The sequence below is a fragment of the Balaenoptera ricei genome, chromosome 1, assembly GCF_028023285.1.
Source record: "Balaenoptera ricei isolate mBalRic1 chromosome 1, mBalRic1.hap2, whole genome shotgun sequence".
NCBI lineage: Eukaryota > Metazoa > Chordata > Mammalia > Artiodactyla > Balaenopteridae > Balaenoptera > Balaenoptera ricei.
The window spans coordinates 130,844,814-130,865,532 of NC_082639.1; the positions used below are offsets into that span (position 1 = coordinate 130,844,814).

Genomic DNA, 20,719 nt, shown 5'->3' on the forward strand with positions numbered 1-20,719 from the left:
CTTACTCATTCTAAAAGTTTTTATGTTTCCTTAAAATATTCAATTATTTTCTCTATTGTTACCAGTGTTCCTAAGCTGGTACATCCAATCAAATAGAAAGCCTTACCTTATCTTTTAGGTACAATACTTTGGAGTAAGAAGATCATCTTGGCAGACAGTAAATGTAAAGAGCATTAATTGAAGGCTTTCTATTATCTGTCAAATGTTTTGATTAGTATCACTTACTTCTCAAAAATAACCTTATGACACAGAAATTATTCCCATTTTCAGAAGAATAAACAGAGATTTGGGAGAGTTAGGTGATTCCTAGCATCGTACAGTTAGCCATAGACAAAACCAAAACTTAGACTCAGGTCCGTTGATTTTAAATCCCATTTCCTTTATCTATATCATATTGCCTCAAGAACAATAATGAAGAACTAATTGTTTGGCAACTTACTATCAATAAAATACATTTTACTATCATTGGAGATCATTCATTCCATGTGAGTTCTTGGTTGCAAACAACAGAACATGCTTTTGAAGAATAATTACCAAATTACACTGTGGGACTGCCTACAGGTGGGTTCTCACAATCATGACTCGATGACTACAATAATCAAGACAGTGTTGTATTGGCAGAAGAATAGACAATTTTATCAATGGAAGAGAAAAAGAGCCCAGAAAGAGATCTACACAAATATAGTCAACTGATCTTTGACAAAGGAGCAAAGGCAAACCATTGGAGAAAGAATAATCTTTTCAACACATAGTTCTGGAACAACTGGGCATCCACATGCAAAAAAAAAAGAAAAAGAAAAAGAAAAAGAAAATAGACATAAACCTTACGCATTTCACGAAAAAATTAACTCAAAAAAATCATAGGCCTAAATGTAAAATGGAAAATTATTAAACACATAGAAGATGACATAGGAGAGAATCTAGATGACCGTGGGTTTGGAGATTTTTTTTTATTTTAGGTATGACACCAAAGTCATGCTCCTTAAAAGAAAAAATTAAGTTGGAGTTCATTAAAATGATAAACTTCTGTTCTGTGAAAGACTCTGTCAAAAGAATGAGATGATAAGCCACGGGTTAGGAGAAAATATTTTCAAAAGACATATCTGATAAAGGACTGTTATCCAAAGCACACATAGAACTCTTAAAACTCAACACTAAGAAAAAACAACTTGATTAAATAATCCAGGCAAGAGATCTTAACAAACACCTCACCAAAGGAGATATACAGATGGAAAATAAACAAAGGAAAAGATGCTCAACATCATACCTCATCAGGAAATTGCAAATTAAAATAATAATGACATACCACTACACACCTATTAGAATGGCAAAAATTCAAAACACTAACAACACCAAATGATGGCAAGGATGTGGAGCAACAGGAATTTTCATTCATTATTGGTGGGAATGAAAAGTGGTGTAGCCACATTTGAATAGTTTCGTAGTTCTTCGCAAAGCTAAACATAGTTTTACCATATGATCCATCAATTGTGATCCTGGGAATGTACCCAGATGAGTTGAAAATGTGCTCACACACAACCTGCATATGGAGTTTTAATAGCTTTTCTCAAATTTGCCAAAACTTGGAAACAACAAAGATGTCCTTCAATAGGTGACTGGATAAATAAACTGTGCTACATCCATACAATAAAATATTATTCAGTAGTAAAGAGAAATGAGCGATCAAGTCACAAAAGGCATGGAAGGAACTTAAAAATATATTATTAAGTGCAAGAAGTCAATGTGAAAAGACTACATAATATATGATTTTAATTATATGGCATTTTGGAAAAGGCAAACTATGGAGGCAGTAAAGAGTGGTGGTTTCCAGAAATTTAGGCTGAGGGAGGGATGAATAGGTGGAGCACAGGTGAGTTTTGGGGTAGTAAAACTCTTCCGTATGAAGCTATAAAGGGTGGGTACATTTGTCAAAACGCATAGAATGTACAACACAGAGATTGTGTCCTAATGGAAACTGCAGACTTCGGGTGATGATGTGTCAACGTAGGTTCATCAGTGGAACAAATGGACCCCTCTAGTGTGGGATGATGATAGTGGGGAGGCTATACATGTGTGTGGAGCAAGGGGATATATGGGGACTCTGTACCTTCTGCTCAATTTTGCTGCGAAACTAAAACTGCTTTTAAAGATAAAGTCAATAAAAAAGAGTGTATATATTTGTATGTATAACTGATTCACTTTGCCATACACCTGAAACTAACACAACATTGTAAATCAATAATACTCCAATTAAAAAATTTTTGAACAGTCAGTTAGCTAAAAACAAACTCCAAGGCTTTTGTTCACAATCATAAAACTCTCCCAAAATATGGCTATGTGGAGCCTTCTATCTGCACAGAGAACTCTTCTAAATCCAAACTTGTAGTGGTAGTTTGATTAGCTCAGTCTAAGCCATATGACAATGACAGGTTGGTAATGGACTCAGGACTCTACGCTGAGGAAAAGGACTATGATAGGGGAATGTCCATAGACATAGGAAGTCATATTGTCACCATTCCGGCAAATACCCACTACACACACCAATGTGGAAAGGGAACAAACCCACATTAATATATTTCAATGACTAACTCCATTATAGGCATAATACCTGAATAATTAATTCACTCTTTTCTCCTCATTGAATGGAAAAGAAAAGTCTTCTTCATTTTGATATTTGCTTCCTTGAACTTCCATACGTGCACTTTTTTTTTGGTGGAAATACCAAAATACCTTCCAGAAATACCTAAAGTGCGCGTGTAACTTTGTCTAATTGTTTTCAATACATTCACTTCTAGGAACTGTTTACTAAAAGGGTTAGCATTTCCTCACACTAACTTTTTAAGCACAAATAAGCAAAGTTTACACATTTATTAAACTCCTTTCATGTCAGTTATGCAAATGTAATTGCCCCTAACAAATTTATTTTGACTATGTAAGACAAATCCAGATGCTGAATATCTAAAGACATGTTTTTTAAATGTTAGGACTATCAACTGATTCTACCAGTGGGAGGATGATTCCATCCTTGATTTTGATGGCAAACTCAGTAATTAATGGACCTTGCTATTCCATAGGAGATAAAAATACAAGGATTAAGTAAATTCCTAGAGCAGGGATAATATAAACGACATGAAGAAAAGAAGAAACAAGAACTAAAAAAGGGGCAGGCTCTGGGAGTGTAGATGTTAGTGCAGGTGTGGTGACTCATTTTTGTAGACTATTGATTGTGACCCAAAGGAAAATAATCACGGGCATCAAGAGAAGGAAAAGGTAAATAAACTTAGCTAAGTAGCAAAGGGGAGTATAAAACTTTTATAAGTATTATAGGGAAATTTGCAGGAACAGGTTTACATTTATGGCTTATTATGAAAGATATTAAAATACCATAAATATGAAACTGTATAATGCAATTACGTGTACAAATCACAACTTTTAAAAAGATGATGATCAACACTTTGAAAGTTTTAAAAGTTACTTGAGTAATGTCTTTTACAGAAAGGAACTAGATGGATTAGAGTTGTGTAGATTTCCCAGGTCACAATGCAGTTCATAATTAATTTTACTTTAATGTCTGTCCTGGTTGGAGGCAGTGAACTGCGAAGAGGATCAGCAGAAAAGGAGCCCCTGCAGGTGATGGGGGGAAGACTAGTGTGCAAGCATGCATCCACCACATGAACCTATCACTGCGCACTTTTTCCACGGGGGCTCTGTCTTGTGTAGTTGGAAAAGCAAAAAAACAAATGCATTAATCTTTTTCCCCATATATATTACATTTTTTAAATTGGTGATGGTCTTTCTTCTGACTTCCACTGAGACCTGCCAAGAGCTATGACAGAATAGGCATGCTTCCTGGTGTTGCCCATAACTGCAATGTGCTTTTTAAGAGTATTCATAGCAGTTTTATTAATCAAAGCCCACAACTAGAAACAATCCAAATGTCCATCAGCAGGTGACTAGATAAATTGTTCTAAATCCATGCCATGAAATACTATTCAGCAATGAAATGAAATGAACTTCAGATGCATGGAACAATATAAATGAATCTTGAAAACACTATGCTGAGTAAAAGAAAGCAGACTCAAAAGATTACACACTGTATGCTTCCACTTATATAAAATTTAGAACAGGCAAACTAATCTACAGTGACAGAAAGCAGATCAGTATTTGCTTGGGCCCAGGGATGGAGAAGATTGAGTGGGAAAGGACGCAAAAGGTAATAGAAATGTTCTATATCTTGTGGTACTAGTTACAGAGGTGCATTAATTTCTCAAAATGCATTGAACTGTGTGCATCCATAAGTGTAATTTGTTTTCCCATTCATAAAAAGATAGTGGATTGGCTAGATCACTTTTAAGTTCTATCCTAGTCCCCATATACTTTAACCTTTTCCCTCTACATATATTTCATCATACTAGGATAATATCAGTGTAAAGTATAATAGTTTGCTCCAAGTTAAATTGAACAGGGCTTCTCTTTTTAGTTCTTAGAAGAAAGAAGAAAATTAGTTTCTATTCATTTAGTTAATCAATAAATGTTTATTGAGTTCCTACATTATAGGCACTGAGGATTCAAGACTGAAACAGTCTCAGCTCTTAGGACATTATATTCTAGTAGAGAGAGAAGAGCAATACACAGAATATAAAAAGACGTGTCAAAGGTGATGATAAGAGTTATGAGTCCAAATAAAGCAGGTGACAAGAAATTTTAGGAGTGGGATGGTAACTGCTCTTTTATATGGAATATCCAGGCTAAGACTCTGATAAGACAACATTTGATCAATTTGTTTTTACAGTCAATTTTGGGGACCCACTCAGGTTCAATCTAGTATCATATGTTCTTTAAGTGAATGCATACATTGTCAGAATCCTTCTAGGTTCTGTGTATTGGTTATTGGCCCGTGGCACTAATATTAAATGTGTTGACTGAGGCTCTGACATTAAGGATTCAGGTTTTTTTCCTTCTGCTCTATCAGAAAAAAAAATTGGAAAAATTTTCAGTAAAGAATAAAATTAAAAATTGTTTTGGTTAATCAGAGAGTTAGGTAATCCATAACACTCACATACAAATATTTCCACAATAAAGGTCTTATTGTATTTGTGACTGATCCTTTCACTGGGAAGATAGAAATGTCTTCCTGCTTGAGGTTAAAGGTGTCTAGTGACATACATCTTCCTCCTGGTATTTCAAATATGGGGAGGAGATCAGGTAAGGGAAACAGAGGGTCATAGGTTTGGCTGACTGCAAAAAATCAATCGTTAGTATTCATAAAAATAAAATCATAAACTCTGGTAAAAACCACATTCCGCTCTTTGTCACCAACTTCTCTGACAGGTTTGGTTCTAGTTTCAGAGTCTTTGTGATGGTTTCAGTGTCTATCTTTTGATTGTAATCACTACCATTTATTGAGTTCCTCCTATGATCCAGACAAGTTATATGTTCCGTTTCTAATTCTGATGTCTGTGAGGTGAGGATGATCTTGATTCTCCTTCATGTAACACATCTTGTATCAACTGAACCAGGATCAGGATAAGATTGAATGATCTGCTTTTACAGCTCATGATTCCCATTCCAGTATGTGGTTTCTCAAGGAAAGGCTCCTTAGGATCGCTGCTGCCCATGGATGTTGGACCTCAGGTATATTTCTTTCCAGGCAGATTGAGTCTACCTGACATCCAGTTTAGGAAATCCATAAATGTTTGAATTCTGCACCACAAAATGCCGACTTCTGAAATAAAGGAAAACAAAACCAAAAATGACTCCTGCGCTTACTAATTTTAATTCCCGACAAAGTGATTGACTTGACATCATAGAGACTAAGCACACTTCTTCTTCCTAACCTAACCTTCCCTGGAGAGTTGGTTACTTTGACTGGATTGCCTGTCCAGCTTCCTTATTGATCTGTGAACAATGAACAATGTAAACAAGACTACGTTTAAGCAACTTCTGTACAGTGATCAACATGCAACATTTCCTCTGTCACCTTGATCTTGCTTGATCCTGTGGATCCCTGGCCCTGAGTAACACATTCCCATATAGTGGAGAGCAATAGTTTTTAACCTTTTGATAACCACAAACATTTTTAGAAATTTCTTTGAGTCCTTTTTGGTGACTGTACCTTTTGTCAAGGAACAAAGGTGAATACAAACCTACCTAATGACGAAGTGCCTGCCTGTTAGTGGCATATACTTTTATTAACAGAGAATAAATAAATTAAATAGCTAATAAATGACACAGGGGATTGAAATGTCAGAAGCTAGCTCTTACTGGATGTCTTCCTCACTCTGCCAGCCTGACCATGAACTTGATAACTTCCTAAGGGAATGCGCAAAAATGTTTTGGTTTACTTATTTAGTCTTTTTTTCTCTGTCTGCATGTTTTACATCATTGATAGTATATTAAACATAGCTTGGTTTCAATAATACCTACAAATCAGGGGGGACCCAGGGGTCAGCAAACTCTATAACGGCAAATATTTTAACCTTTGAAGACCAACTCACCAACTCTGCTGTTGCAGTGTGCAAGCATCCATAAAAAATGTAAGCAAGTGGGCATTGATGTGTTCTGATGAAAATTTATTTACAAAACATGAGGTGGGTGTATGTGCTATGCTACTAGTATAGACTTATTAACAGTATCTAATCATTTAGAGATAATATCTGTCCAGCATAGCTCATTAGAATTCACTAATTTAAAAAAATCCAGTGACTTAATTTATTAAATAAAATTTTACAGATTTGACTATAATTACTCAAAGTTCATGCCAGTGAAATAAATAGATATTTTCTATATAATTCTTGTTTTCAGGAGAAAAAAATTAATTCTCTTTGCACAGTATCTCAACGTAAGTTTATTAAAAAAAAATCCTGTAAAAGTTAAGCACTCATTGTTAGCAGTTTCTGAAAAAAAAGCATCAGTTATTGGTTTAATTGGTTACTGATTAAGACCTAATATTTTTTCTAAGCTGTGAGAAAAACAAGATGTACAATTACACATTTTATTGGAAAATAAGCAGAAACAGAGTAGTAATCATGGAGAAAACTGTCACAGAGTCAAGATTTCTCCCCAGGCTGGGTAATTCAACTGAAAAATGTATAATCCAATTGGATTTCCAAATAGCATCAAGTTCTATACCTGTGTTGAATTCACCATCAAAATATTTCCAACCTCTCTTGCTCTAGGACAGGCTCTAGTTTTGGAGAGTGACTATGTTTAGCACCCACTCCAATCACACCTGTTTTATTATGACCCTCCTAAGACAGATACCAACGCTCTGCATTAGTATCTCTAAAATACGTCTCCAGTTGGTTTAAGTCTTCTTTGAAAAATTGTTCTGTAAGTTAAAAATATTTAGGAAAATCTGGGTTAGCTGAATTTTACTGCAGGTCTTCTCAGAACCCTTAACATGGTGATATACACTGTGATTTAATAAAACACAAAATTTCCCAAACTACCTGGAAATGGACCCCTGTCTTCCTTTTTCACAGAATAACTTTCAAAACTAGTGTTTGGTATCATCTCACACCGGTCAGAATGGCCATTATCAAAAAATCTACAAACAATAAATGCAGGAGAGGGTGTGGAGAAAGGGGAACCCTTTTGCACCGTTGGTGGGAATGTAAATTGATACAGCCACTATGGAGGATAGTATGGAGGTTCCTTAAAAAACTGAAAATAGAATTACCATATGACCCAGCAATCCCAGTACTGGGCATATAACCTGAGAAAACCATAATTCAAAAAGGGTCATGTACCACAATGTTCGTTGCAGCTCTATTTACAATAGCCAGGACATGGAAGCAATCTAAGTGTCCATCGACAGATGAACAGATAAAGAAGATGTGGCACATATATACAATGGAATATTACTCAACCATAAAAAGAAACGAAACTGAGTTATCTGTAGTGAGGTGGATGGACCTAGAGTCTGTCATACAGAGTGATGTAAGTCAGAAAGAGAAAAACAAATCTGTATGCTAACACATATATATGGAATCTAAAAAAAAAAAAAAAGGTTATGAAGAACCTAGGGACAGGACAGGAATAAAAACACAGATGTAGAGAATGGACTTGAGGGCACAGGGAGAGGGAAGGGTAAGCTGGGATGAAGTGAGAGAATTTCATTGTTTCATTAGGTCCCATTTGTTTATTTTTGTTTTTATTTCCATTTCTCTAGGAGGTGGGTCAAAAAGGATCTTGCTGTGCTTTATGTCATAGAGTGTTCTGCCTATGCTTTCCTCTAAGAGTTTTATAGTGTCTGGTCTTACATTTAGGTCTTTAATCCATTTTGAGTTTATTTTTGTGTATGGTGTTAGGGAGTGTTCTAATTTCATTCTTTTACATGTTCTAATTTCATTCTTTTACATATAGCTGTCCAGTTTTTCCAGGACCACTTATTGAAGAGACTGTCTTTTCTCCATTGTATATTCATGCCTCCTTTATCAAAGATAAGGTGACCATATGTGTGGGGATTTATCTCTGGGCTTTCTATCCTGTTCTCTTGATCTATATTTCTGTTTTTGTGCCAGTACCATACTGTCTTGATTACTGTAGCTTTATAGTATAGTCTGAAGTCAGGGAGCCTGATTCCTCCAGCTCCGTTTTTCTTTCTCAAGATTGCTTTGGCTATTCGGGGTCTTTTGTGTTTTCCTACATATTGAGAAATTTTTTGTTCTAGTTCTGTGAAAAATGCCATTGGTAGTTTGACAGGGATTGCATTGAATCTGTAGATTGCTTTGGGTAGTATAGTCATTTTCACAATGTTGATTCTTCCAATCCAAGAACATGGTGTATCTCTCCATCTGTTTGTATCATCTTTAATTTCTTTCATCTTATAGTTTTCTGCATACAGGTTTTTTGTCTCCTTAGGTAGGTTTATTCCTAGGTATTTTATTCTTTTTGTTGCAATGGTAAATGGGAGTGTTTCCTTAATTCCTCTTTCAGATTTTTCATCATTACTGTATAGGAATGCAAGAAATTTCTGTGCATTACTTTTGTATCCTGCTACTTTACCAAATTCATTGATTAGCTCTAGTAGTTTTCTGGTAACATCTTTAGGATTCTCTATGTATAGTATCATGTCATCTGCAAACAGTGACAGTTTTACTTCTTCTTTTTCAATTTGGATTCCTTTTATTTCTTTTTTGTCTCTGATTGCTGTGGCTAAAACTTCCAAAACTATGTTGAATAATAGTGGTGAGAGTGGGCAACCTTGTTTTGTTCCTGATCTTAGTGGAAATGGTTTCAGTTTTTCACCATTGAGAACAAGAACATGGCTATCCTTGTTGCTGTGTGGTCTGGGGTTTAGAAAGGAAATAACCTAGAGACTATCAATAGGGAATTGTAAGTGCATCAGAGAATATCTGACAGCATAGGGCACTGCTTAAAAGCTTAGGCTTTGGAATCTGGCAGATCTGAGTTTGAATCTTCACTCTGTTATCACTAAGCTTTGGGATTGTGTGTGGATTACTTAACTTCTCCTAGCCTCAATTTTCTCATCTATAAAGTATAGATAATAATTCTACTTAATTTATAATATTGTTATTCATAAATGAGTTAACGCCCTTGAGTCCTTAGCACAAAGCCTCTCACATTGCAAATGTACAGTAAACCTACAGCCATTGAACGCTGTAAAAAGACTGTGAAGTGATATATGTGTAGGCATATTTACCTGAGAGATGTTTGGAAGAAGGTACATCAATAATGGTTAAATGGTTATCTCTGGGTAGTGGGATTTGGGTGAATTTTTCTTAAAAATTTTTTTCTATAGTGTCTGACTTTTTTTGCAATAATCATACTGTTTTTATCAGAAAAAATGACAATGCTATTTTAAATTAGGGAAAAAACTAAGTACAATATAAGAAAAATATACTGCAATTATGTTTCAAAGAAAATAGTTGTAGTAATCTTTCTTTTATTTTTGCCCTTTTAAAAATGGAACCTTAGGAGAATGAAATCTTGCAATTTCCAACCACATGGATGGACCTAGAGAGAATTATCCAAAGTGAAATAAGTCAGACAGAGAAAGACAAATAGTGTATAATTTCACTTATATGTGGAATCTAAAAAAAAAGCAAATGAACAAGCATAACTAAACAGAAACAGAGATAGATGCACAGAAAATAACAGGTGGGTTTCAGAGGGAAGGGGGGTGAGAGGAGAAGAGAAATAAGTGTGGGAAACTAAGAGGTACAGACTTTCAGTGACAAAGTAAATGAGTCAGTTATGAAACATACAGTGTGGGGAATTTGGTCAATAATTTTGTACTGTCTTTGTATGGTGACAACTAGACTTATCAGGGTGACCATTTTGAAATGTATAAAAATATTGAATCGCTATGTTGTGTACAAGGAACTAATATAGTTTTTTAGGTCAATTATACTTCAAAAACAAACAAGCCAACAAACAAACAGAAAAAACAGAGGATTGGATTTGTTGTTACCAGATGCGGTGGGAGGGGAGAGGGGAGATTGGAGGAAAGTAGTTCAAAGATACAAACTTCCAGCTGTAAGGTAAATAAGTACTAGTGATTAATGCACAATGTGACAAATATAATGAACACTGCTGTTTGTTATATATGAAAGCTGTTAAGAGAGTAAATCCTAATGGTTCTCATAACAGGAAAAATAATTTTTTCTATTTCTTTAATGTTGCATCTATATGAGATGATGGATGTGTAATAATTATTTCAGGATGTAGGTAGATCAAATCATTATTCTGTACACCTTAGACTTATGCAGTACTGCATGTTAATTATATTTTAATGAAAATGTGAGAAAAAATAGAAAGGAAATGGTAGAAGAATAATAAACTTGTTTACTAGGGATAAAAATAACCAGAACCGTAGCTGCACAATTGGATTAATCACAGCTGTATGGCTGAGGCAGGGCATGCTAGACCTTAACTGCTCTTCTTTCCAAACACAGATCTAGATCACATTTCCCCGATGCACCCTATTCTTCCCCTCTGTCCTTGCTTCTAGGATGGGACCAGATAACTCATTCTTACCAGTGAAATGCGACCAAAGAAAAAGTGTCAGTTTCAGATCAAAGTAGTTAAGAGTAGGTGTGCTTTTTCGTGTTGTTTCATTTCCTTTATGAAGCTGGAAGAAAAGGACTCCCAGGCTGTAAGGGATAGTTTTGCTCAAAGGTACAAGCAGACTAGATTCCTGAGTCACATTTTGGAGAAGCGCCCTTAAGAAAGACAACCTGCTAGGAACTTCTGCATTGACTTTTGTGTGAGTGAATGGTAAACTATTTTTTCTTTTTTTGGTGTTATGCCAGTGAGAGTTTTGTTTGCTTGTTATAGCAGTTAGTCCAATCTGAGTTATGGAATTATAGGTTATCATCATTGGTCTACATATGACCTTCTTTTATACAATTAATTAAGTTGTGTAATGTTCCACTAGTAACCTACCTCCAACTTAACATTCAAATAACTTGAGCATTTCAAATAACTCCTATCTATGTGCTCCTTCCTTTTGATATTCTCTAAGTATATATCTAGGAGTGGAATTTCTGGAGCTTCAGGGTATGCAAATGTGTAGCTTTACACAATGATGCCAAACTGCTATTCAAAGTGTTGTACCAATTTCTAATGCCATGAGTAATTCGTGTTGCTCCATATCTCTACCATCACAGTAGTACTATCAGACTTAATTTGGCCATTTGAATGGGAATAAAGTGGGGTCACACTGTGGCTTGATTTACATTTTCATGATCACCAGTGAACTTAAGCCAAGACACTTCTGAAGAAAAAGATTAAGGAAAGGGGGTTTGCCCTACTAGAAATTAAGGTTAAATTATAAGTCTATAGTAATTAAATAGTAATAGAATTGTATGAGTCAAGGATAGACAGATTTACCAATGGAACAGAGAATTTGAAAGAGATGCGCATGTATGTGGAACTTTAATATGTGACAGGTAGTGTGGGAAAAGGAAGAACTATTCAAAACCAGAGCTAGAAAATTCAGTTATTTAAAGAGGAAAAAAACGCATTTGGATCTCTATGTCACACTACAGGCAGAAATAACCACTAGAAATGTTAAAAATTTAAGTGTCAAATACATGACTTTAAAACTTTCAGTGGAGTAAGTTTTGTTGACTTTGGGGAAGAAAATAATTTATTAAAGCACAAACGTACTAACCATAGAATAAAATATAGATAAATTTGATTACATTGGTATTAATATTTTTTTGCCCATTAGAGACATCATAAAGGAAGTGAAAAGGTAAGCTACCAACTGAGAGAAAATATTTGCAACACTTATAAAAGACAAAGAAGTAGTATGGAAATACATAACGAAATCATACACATCAATAAGAAAATGACAAATTATCCAATAGAAAAATGGAATATTATACAAACATGCATTCTACAGAAGAAGACATTTTTATGTGAATTACATATTACATATGATAAAATATGAATTAATTTTCTTTTCAGATGAATCAAAATATTCAAACCATACAGTAAAAAGAAAAGAGAAAATATATTGAGTGTTCTTGCTTTCACCCTTCATGCTTATACCTTCTTCTGTTAAAAAGCAATGTTTTCCTTCAAAAAAGGATTCTACAATTCCACTCTGTGGTCAATCATATATAAATGGTACTGATCTTCCAGAGTACTAGACTTTGCGGGTACAAATGTTTTATGTGTGCTTATGCCTTCTTACACACTCATACACTTATGCATTCTTATACATTTACATTTAGTATGGATATATTAATTCAGCACTTTCTTTGTGCAAGGCATTGCCCTAGACTCTGAGGAAATGAAAAAGACAAACAAACAATTCCAGGAAAATGATGGATAATAAAAAAGTAAATTATTGTTATATTAGAAGGTGCTAGGTACTATGAACGAAAGTAGAGCAGCAAAGAGAAATCAAGTGATACCAGAATTGGTATGTGTGTGCACTTTTAAATTGGGGGGTCAAGGAAAGCCACAATGAGAAAACACTATCTGAGTAAAAGATTAAAGGGAGTAAGGGACTGAGGCATGCTTATGTCTGAGGGAAGAAAATAGCAGGTGAAGTAAACAGAAGGTGAAAAGACTTGAAGGCAGGAGGATGCTGACATGCCTGAGAAACAACAGGGAGGTGATTGTGACTGCAGTGAAGAAAGAAGAGGGGGAAGAGTAGCAGGAGATGATGTCAGAGAGTAAATGGGAGATGAGAACATAGGTCATGGAGGTACTTGTAAACCCTTGTAAAGACTGTATATATTTACAGTCTTTGCATTCTAGACAAATAACATTCTTTGTCACTTTGTTATGGTTTTTGACCTAAGTCTATTTTGTCTAAATATAAGTATAGCTAGCCCTGCTCCCTTTTGGTTTCCATTTTCATGGGATATCTTCTTCCATCCCTTTACTCTGAGCTGATGTGTGTCCTTAATGATGAAGTGAGTCTCTGTAGGCAGTATGTACTTACGTCTTTTTTAAAAACCCACTTAGTCACTTTAGGCCTTTTAATTGGAGAATTTAATCCATTTACAGTTAAAGTAATTATTGATAATTAAGGACTTACTGATACCATCTCAATTGTTTTCTAGTTATTTTGTAGTCCCCTTGTTTCTTTTTTCCTCTGTTGCTGAATTTATTTGTGAATTGATGATTTTCTATAGTAATATGTTTTGATCCCTGTCTCTTTTCTTCTGTATATATACTGTTTTTGTTTTGTGGTTATCGTGAGGCTTACATAAACATCTGACAAATATAGCAGCCTACTATATCAACATAACGTTGTGTGCATGCAAAAACTCTATCCATTTTAATCCCCACTCCATTTTATGTTTTTGATGCCTTAATTTTCCTTTTTTATATTGTGTATCATTAACAAATTATGGTAGCTATATTAATTTTTAATACTTTTGCCCTTTAACCTTTACTCTAGGGTCAAGTGATTAACATAGAGCAAAGCATCTAAATATATTAAACAATACTTAGAAAAAAAAAAAGACTTTGCTGTTCACTCATGAAAATGTTCTCCATTGAAGGATTTTTGAACAGAGAAGTAACATATTACTTACATTTTGAAATGATTACCTTTGTCAGGGTGGTAAATTGACCAAAAGAAAATAAGGGAGGAATTAGGAAAATCAGTTAGGAGGCTGTTGCATGAATCTGCTAATCCAGGTGAGAAATGAGGGTGGCTTGGAGTTGGGTCTCTTGGGGTGATGAAAATGGTTTAGATTGTATTTTGAAGACAGAGAGAAAACAGTATTTTCTGACAGATTGGGTGTGGCATGTAAGAGAAAGAGAGGAGTCAAGGATGAGAAAAATTTGTTCTAATATCTTTCAACTGGTTGTCAATCAACGTCCACATTAGCAGATTATGCCCATTTTGCAATAGGTTTCTACTTTTTTGTTGGTTACTTATTTCTTCTCCATTAGAGACTGCAGTGCATGCTTTGAACAATTGAAATGAATAATTCATTCTCAGAGTTTAAGAAATTCCATTTCAATATGCTAAGTAAAAATTCAGCCATTGGTCAGTTTGTCTATTTGACTATAAACATGAGAGGAAGACATAGGCACAGTCTTCTGGTTTTATGTTTTTAGATGTTCATCCTTTACTTAATGTACAATACTATAATGTTGGTCTTTTGAAAAGAATTCATTTATTCAAAAATCATTTGGTGAGCGTCCACTATATAGCAAACATTTTGCTAGTGCCAGAGACCCAGACAGCACTGAGGCAAATACCTGCTCTCAAGGACCTTGCCATCTAGTGGGAGATGAAGAAATGTAATTGAGTAGGAGAATAAAATGAGATTAGTGATAGAACAGTGGTGGCTAGAAAGTTCCAAGAGGTCATTGAAGATGGCACAAGTTAATTGTATCTAGAGAATTCAGAAAAACTTGTAGAAAGAGGAGGAGTTTACAAATAATTATGTAGGGAGCTGGGATAAGCATTCCAGAAAACGGAAGCCATATATTGGGAGTAGAAGAGAGGATGGCCCATTTGGTTGACTGCACAGACATTTATTAAGGCTAGACGTTTTGGAGCATGTGCATGAGTGGTGGAAAATGAGTCTTAAAAGAAGCAGTGTTATATCTTGAACACCTTTATATATGACAATGAATGAATCCTGTAGGCAATGGGAAGTAGCAAAGAGGTTCTCAGCAGGAAAACAACCTGATTAGATCAAGACTTTAGAATGATTACTCTGGCAATGCTGTGGAAAATAGATTGGAAACAGAGGAGACCCAAGCCTGGGGAATCAGTTGGTATACTGCAGTAGTCCTAACAAGTGATGGGGTGATGGGGTCTTGCCTTGAGCAGTGTGGAGAGAGAGGAGAAGACATACAGAAGAGCTACTTTGAAGGTATACTTAGTCCAGCTTGGTTGAGAACAACATATGGGTGGCTAGCAATGAGTCTAAGATGACCCAAGTAATCTGTATTTGGAAATTGAATAGTAGATAACACATTATTCGATGTCAAAGAGTAATAGGAGGAGAAGCATTCTGAGTAGAAAGATGTGTTCAAAGTTTAAGAAATGACAGTGTAGCCAGGTGGAGATAACTAAAAAGCTATTTGAATTTCTGAGTAAAATCTGGGTGGAAAATTAAATGCCATTAATGAAAAGTATGTTAGAGGTTAACCTATAATTTTTATAGAAGCATAGGAATTAGTTTTCATATCCCTAAGAGTGATGGCAAAAACTTTTAGCTATACATATATTTAATCAGAATGTTATTTTCATATCCCTGAATGGTAATGACAAAACCTTTAATTAATAAATGCATTTTATAGATACTTATGTTAAATAAAACAAGACAAAACCAACAACAACAAATTGAGTGCCAGATAGGTTGTATTGTAGTCAATACATTGAAACCCTGCTGGAAGCATTGCAAATGGAAATTACATTTTGGGAAGTATAGATGTCAATATGTAGCAAGAGTTATAAAGATGATCATATGATTTTGCCTAGTAATCTTACGTCTGGTGATTGAAAGCAAAAGATTCAGTGTAATTAATAAAAATTTACCTTACAGATGTGGTCTATATAACAATAAGTTATAAGGGAATGGTTTAAGTGCCTGTGTATGTGTTTATTTAGAGTAGAAACATGAAGACTATGAAGAAACATGGCAGCATATATACATAGATGTAAAAATAGTCTTTATAATTGTCTCAACTCTGCAAACATATATATACAGATAGATACTCATTGAAAAACATTAAAAATGAAACCAGTCAGAATGGTAAGATTATAGATAATTTCCTTTTTCTTTTTCCAAAATAACGTTTTTCTCAGGACAACTTTTCAAAATCTTTTAAAAATGTATGTATTAAGTTAAAATAAGGCAAACCCATGCAGATAGACAGGCTCCAATCATCATTATTGAAATGTTTCTTGGGTGTGTGGGGAGGCTGGTGTAAAGAAAGGGGATCACCTGAATGAGGGCAGAGGAGAGAAATAAGAAGATTAAGGCAGAGGAGTGAGGAGCTCAGGGAAGCCACAGAATCCCATCACCTCCCTAAGGCGTCACTGGGCTTAGGATCCACAGTGGTGGAAGCCTCATGTCACAGCTGATGTTACATGAGGCAGGAGGGGGAGATGGACCACAGTGACCACCCACCTTGTTTCCTTTACACTGTCCCTGTGCTGGCCCATGACACTGGCATGGCCTTGGGGCATGTGTGCAGTGGAAGGTTTGAATTTAGACTGGTGGCAGGAGATGAGACAACTATGTTTCTTTTGTGCACACATTTGGTTTCACGGACACATTAACCACAGGAGGAGGAGAAAAGGCCACAAGGTGTTGGGTTAGTATGAGTGGGGACAAAGGAACTTTTTTTTTCAACCAAAGAAAGCATCAGTATTGCAAAGACTTTCCGTGATTCCACACCCATCTCGAAAGCCCCCTCTCACCACAGGAAGTGCGCTGATCACCGGAGGAATAAAAGAGACTGAAAGGATCAGTTCCTCAGCCTCTCGCTGCACAGCTCAGCAGGACTTCAGCCATGAGACTTCTCATTCTGGCTTTCCTCGGGATCTGCTGTCTCGCTGCATACACTGTGGAAGGTAAGTCAAAAGCTTATTTTTGAGATAAGCAGCATCTACATATGCAGGCAGTGGCCACACATTTTGGTTTTGACTCAGGCTTTCACTGGAGTATACTTTCTCCGAGCTAAGCCTCAGGCTTCCCATGTGCAAAATGGGAATAATTTGACTCTAGGAGACTTTGTAGATTTTGAAGATAAAACTTGGTTACAATCTGGGCTCCTATTTTTCACAACTGGGTGATTTGGGGTAAATTTCTTCACCTCTCTGTGCCTATGGTTACTTATCTATAAGAAGAATGTTATAACCGTTACGTTTACCCGGGATTAAAATGAAATAAATCTTATGATCATTTATCAGGTTTCCACACAAGTCCTAATTTCTTGATTAATGTTAGCAGTGGAATGGTGATGACGACTTTGAAGCTTTTGCCTATTTAGTATTGTTCTTGAAAATTCTCCAAATTTTGACAGTTCACAATGCAGGAATGAGCTAGAGGGTGTATGTTCTGAAGGAAATCAATGTTTTCTATTAAAACAAAAATGACTGGTAGCTCATACCTTCATACCCAGGAAATCAATATTACCTTTAAGTGTGTAGGAGAGTCTATTATTACTGCTATGAATGTTGTTCCCACTGATGATCAATTTCTTGAGTTTATAAGAGACCATAAGTGCTAACAAATATCAACGTCTTATATACAATCAAATAAACCTACAAGACATACCCAGATGAGACTTAACTACACTGAGACTTACCTGAGCATTCTACACATATTTCTTAAAGGTTCATTTTTTCCCAACTGGTTGGAGTGTATTTCTCCTTGTGGCTCTGGCAACAAAAGAGAATATCCTTTGGGTATAATTAATGTTTCAGTTAACTCTCCTTTCAACCTCCTAATCCGTAAACTTATTACTTAGACTAGAATATCTGAACCTGATAATGTATGCCAAGGGTGTCTGTAAGTAGAGATGGCAATGTCTGGAACTCCCTGAAATTGTGCCCCAAATAAAAAAATATTGCTGAAACAAAAAAGTTTAAGACAAATGTTGTCTTAACCATGGCTTGCTGGCATTTTTCTGAGACAATATTCTGCCATTTGGTAGAAACCCATGTATGGGTAGGGGAAAGAAGACTGAGGAAGACTGTAGACACTTGGGTATTTCCCTCTTTCACTGGGTTCAGAGATAGCTCAGCATTAAAAATAAATTGGCAAAAAATTAAAAATAAATAAATAAATAAATAGGCAAATGTAGAGGGTTAAGAATGTACAGGCTGGATATTGTGTGATGGAGAGAAGGAGAGATGAAGAGCAATGTTAGTGAATACCTTCTGCTCAGTTTCATGTTTATAGAAAGACTTCTGATATCAGCAACACTGTAGCTCAAACTTCGTCATCATCAGCTATTATTTTAGATGCTGTTTTGCTGAATATTTCTCTGAGAAATAATCTCTGAGAATATTTGCTTCCTTGAGAAGCAAATACCAGTCTCTTCAACTTAGGAGGAAATCAGCACTTAGAAACCCTTTTTAGATTTTAGAAAACCCTTACTATTATTAACTCTTCCAAGTTATTTTCCCTTCCCGAATGTAAGATGTTCTCTACACTTAAAAAGTTTATTCCCCTGGACCATTTCTATTGAGGATGAGTACTTTATGAACTACTTCTTTTACATATTTTACATTTTACCATTTAAAATGAGAACGCCTTTATGTATTCAGTCAAAAATGAGTTACTTCTCCCATATTTAGTGTTCCTTTCCCAAATTATTCTTTATCATGTCACTCTTTGTTGTTTTATTTATAGCATTCTAACATTTATAGTATTAGAAATTATATTTTATTTTTATTTGCATGGTTTTCTTTGCTAGGTGTGGGGAGTGAAGTTCTAGAAAAGACCATCTGTGTGAGTCTGACTACCCAGCGACTGCCAATTAAAAACATCAAGACCTACACCATCAAGGAGGGCTCCATGAAAGCAGTGATGTGAGTTTCTCTCTCCCAAATATGATCTTGATGGAACACAGTATATAGAAATGCTGCCCTCCTCAGGAAAAATGTCAACAAGGAGGAAAACCTCAATGTAGCCAATAGTCCTTTTGTTTTTCCATATTAACCATGCCTTTATGTAGTCCCAAACAATGTTTATGACAAAAAATTGGCAACCAAGTGAAGAATATCACCCTCCTTTCTGCTTTATCTTAGCAGAAGAATCTAACTGGGAACTAGATGAATAATATACTCAGTCCTGAGGGTCAGGTTTAGAGCGGGATGGTTCAGATCAGGATTTGACCATAGAGACACACTGGTGTGGGATGCCTCCCTTCCCATCCCTCCCCTTCCCTGCCTTTCTCTGCCCTTATGGTGTGCTGGAGTAGAGTGCCATATTTTATCAGTTGCCATATCTCAAGGAATAGTGTCAACAACTAGCCTACATGGTACCGTTCTCTTTCCAGGATCTCATCTTCAGAATAGCAACTCTTCCCAACACACAACTGCAACTTTACCTCCCAAAATATGATAAAGAAATCACCTTTTGTCCAGAAAATAAGATGAGTGTGTTTAAATTTGAAAAAGAAGATGATATGTAATAATTGCACTAGATGACCTCAAATGTCCAGTTTAATTACATCACCTGGTAACAATGATGAGAAAAGAAGCCTGCAGTTTATGCTGAACCAGGGATCTGGGTATTACCTGGAGCTATTTCTCCTTTATGGGAAAATAGATTGCAGAGGAAAGATTTTCATTTATATCTTCCTGAATCTGAAAGACTGTTTTGTCCAGTCATTTCTGCACAAGATCTCTTATATATGATCTGATCTTAACTTCTGGTTCCAAGGCTTTGAGGATGTGACTAACTTTGTCTATCTTTTCTTTGCATTGCAGATTTATTACCAGACGTGGCCTTAAAGTCTGTGCTGATCCACAAGTTGAATGGGTGAAAAAAGCAGTCCGAACAATAGACAAGTCCAGCAGGAGAAATGTGAGCCAGACAAAGCCTACAGGAGCCCAACAACCCAACAATACAGCTGTGACCCTGACTGCGTAGTGACCCTCTGGCATCTTGTCCCCTCACTAGCCAGCCAGCTCATTTCCCTTTAAAGCTCATGGACTAATTACATTATATTCACCTTTTATAAAAGTGCTGCATGAATCAAATGATTTTTTTAAATATTTTTTAATGTCTTTCATATTGATTTAGATGCTCTAATTAATACATATTTATTATTAAGAACGGTCCCAAAGTTTATTCATTACATATTGGGAAAAGTAATACATCATTTGTGTTCCACTTCTGTCTTAACTGTACCTCCTTTTGATGATAGCCATGATGGGAGAGATTTTGGCCAGTGTTCATTAGAGATGAAAGCTATATTCATCATTTTTAGGTTCTAGCACAAAATGGTTCTCTACACATGAGTTATAGGTGACAACTGTGACAATGACAATTTAAAATCTATTTCAACCTGTCTTCATAATGGAGTTCTATTTTTATGGAATAAAGGAGAAAATGATCCAACCGCTATTGGGACCCCATTCTGAGGGTTCACTACTCAAAAAGTGGCTTCATTCAAGTTTGATCTGGAGCAAATTCTCATACCTCTGTGTCCCATTTGATCTGTAAAAGAAAGAAAAAAAATATATAACTTGCGAGTTCTTTCATTTGCCAAAGTAGCAAAGATTAGACTTTTGATGAAAAGA

At 35.6% G+C, this 20,719-nt stretch overlaps 1 protein-coding gene across 1 annotated transcript; it reads left to right on the forward strand.

The window, feature by feature from the left end:
* The first annotated feature begins 16,967 nt into the window (after positions 1-16,967).
* LOC132352694 (lymphotactin-like) lies at positions 16,968-20,129 on the forward strand. The gene is made up of 3 exons (XM_059903393.1): positions 16,968-17,035; positions 18,886-19,000; positions 19,904-20,129. Exons 1-3 carry the CDS (start codon positions 16,975-16,977, stop codon positions 20,064-20,066), a joined length of 339 nt encoding a protein of 112 aa, XP_059759376.1. The 5' UTR covers positions 16,968-16,974; the 3' UTR covers positions 20,067-20,129.
* Positions 20,130-20,719: the final 590 nt, after the last annotated feature.

Bases quoted from the DNA above. Each gene is read 5' to 3' on its own strand.
- LOC132352694 (XM_059903393.1), top strand. From the start codon at position 16,975: ATGAGACTTCTCATTCTGGCTTTCCTCGGGATCTGCTGTCTCGCTGCA. The intron at 17,036-18,885 runs GTAAGTCAAAAG...TTTCTTTGCTAG, and splicing joins CGCTGCATACACTGTGGAAG to GTGTGGGGAGTGAAGTTCTA. The intron at 19,001-19,903 runs GTGAGTTTCTCT...TTTGCATTGCAG, and splicing joins GGCTCCATGAAAGCAGTGAT to ATTTATTACCAGACGTGGCC.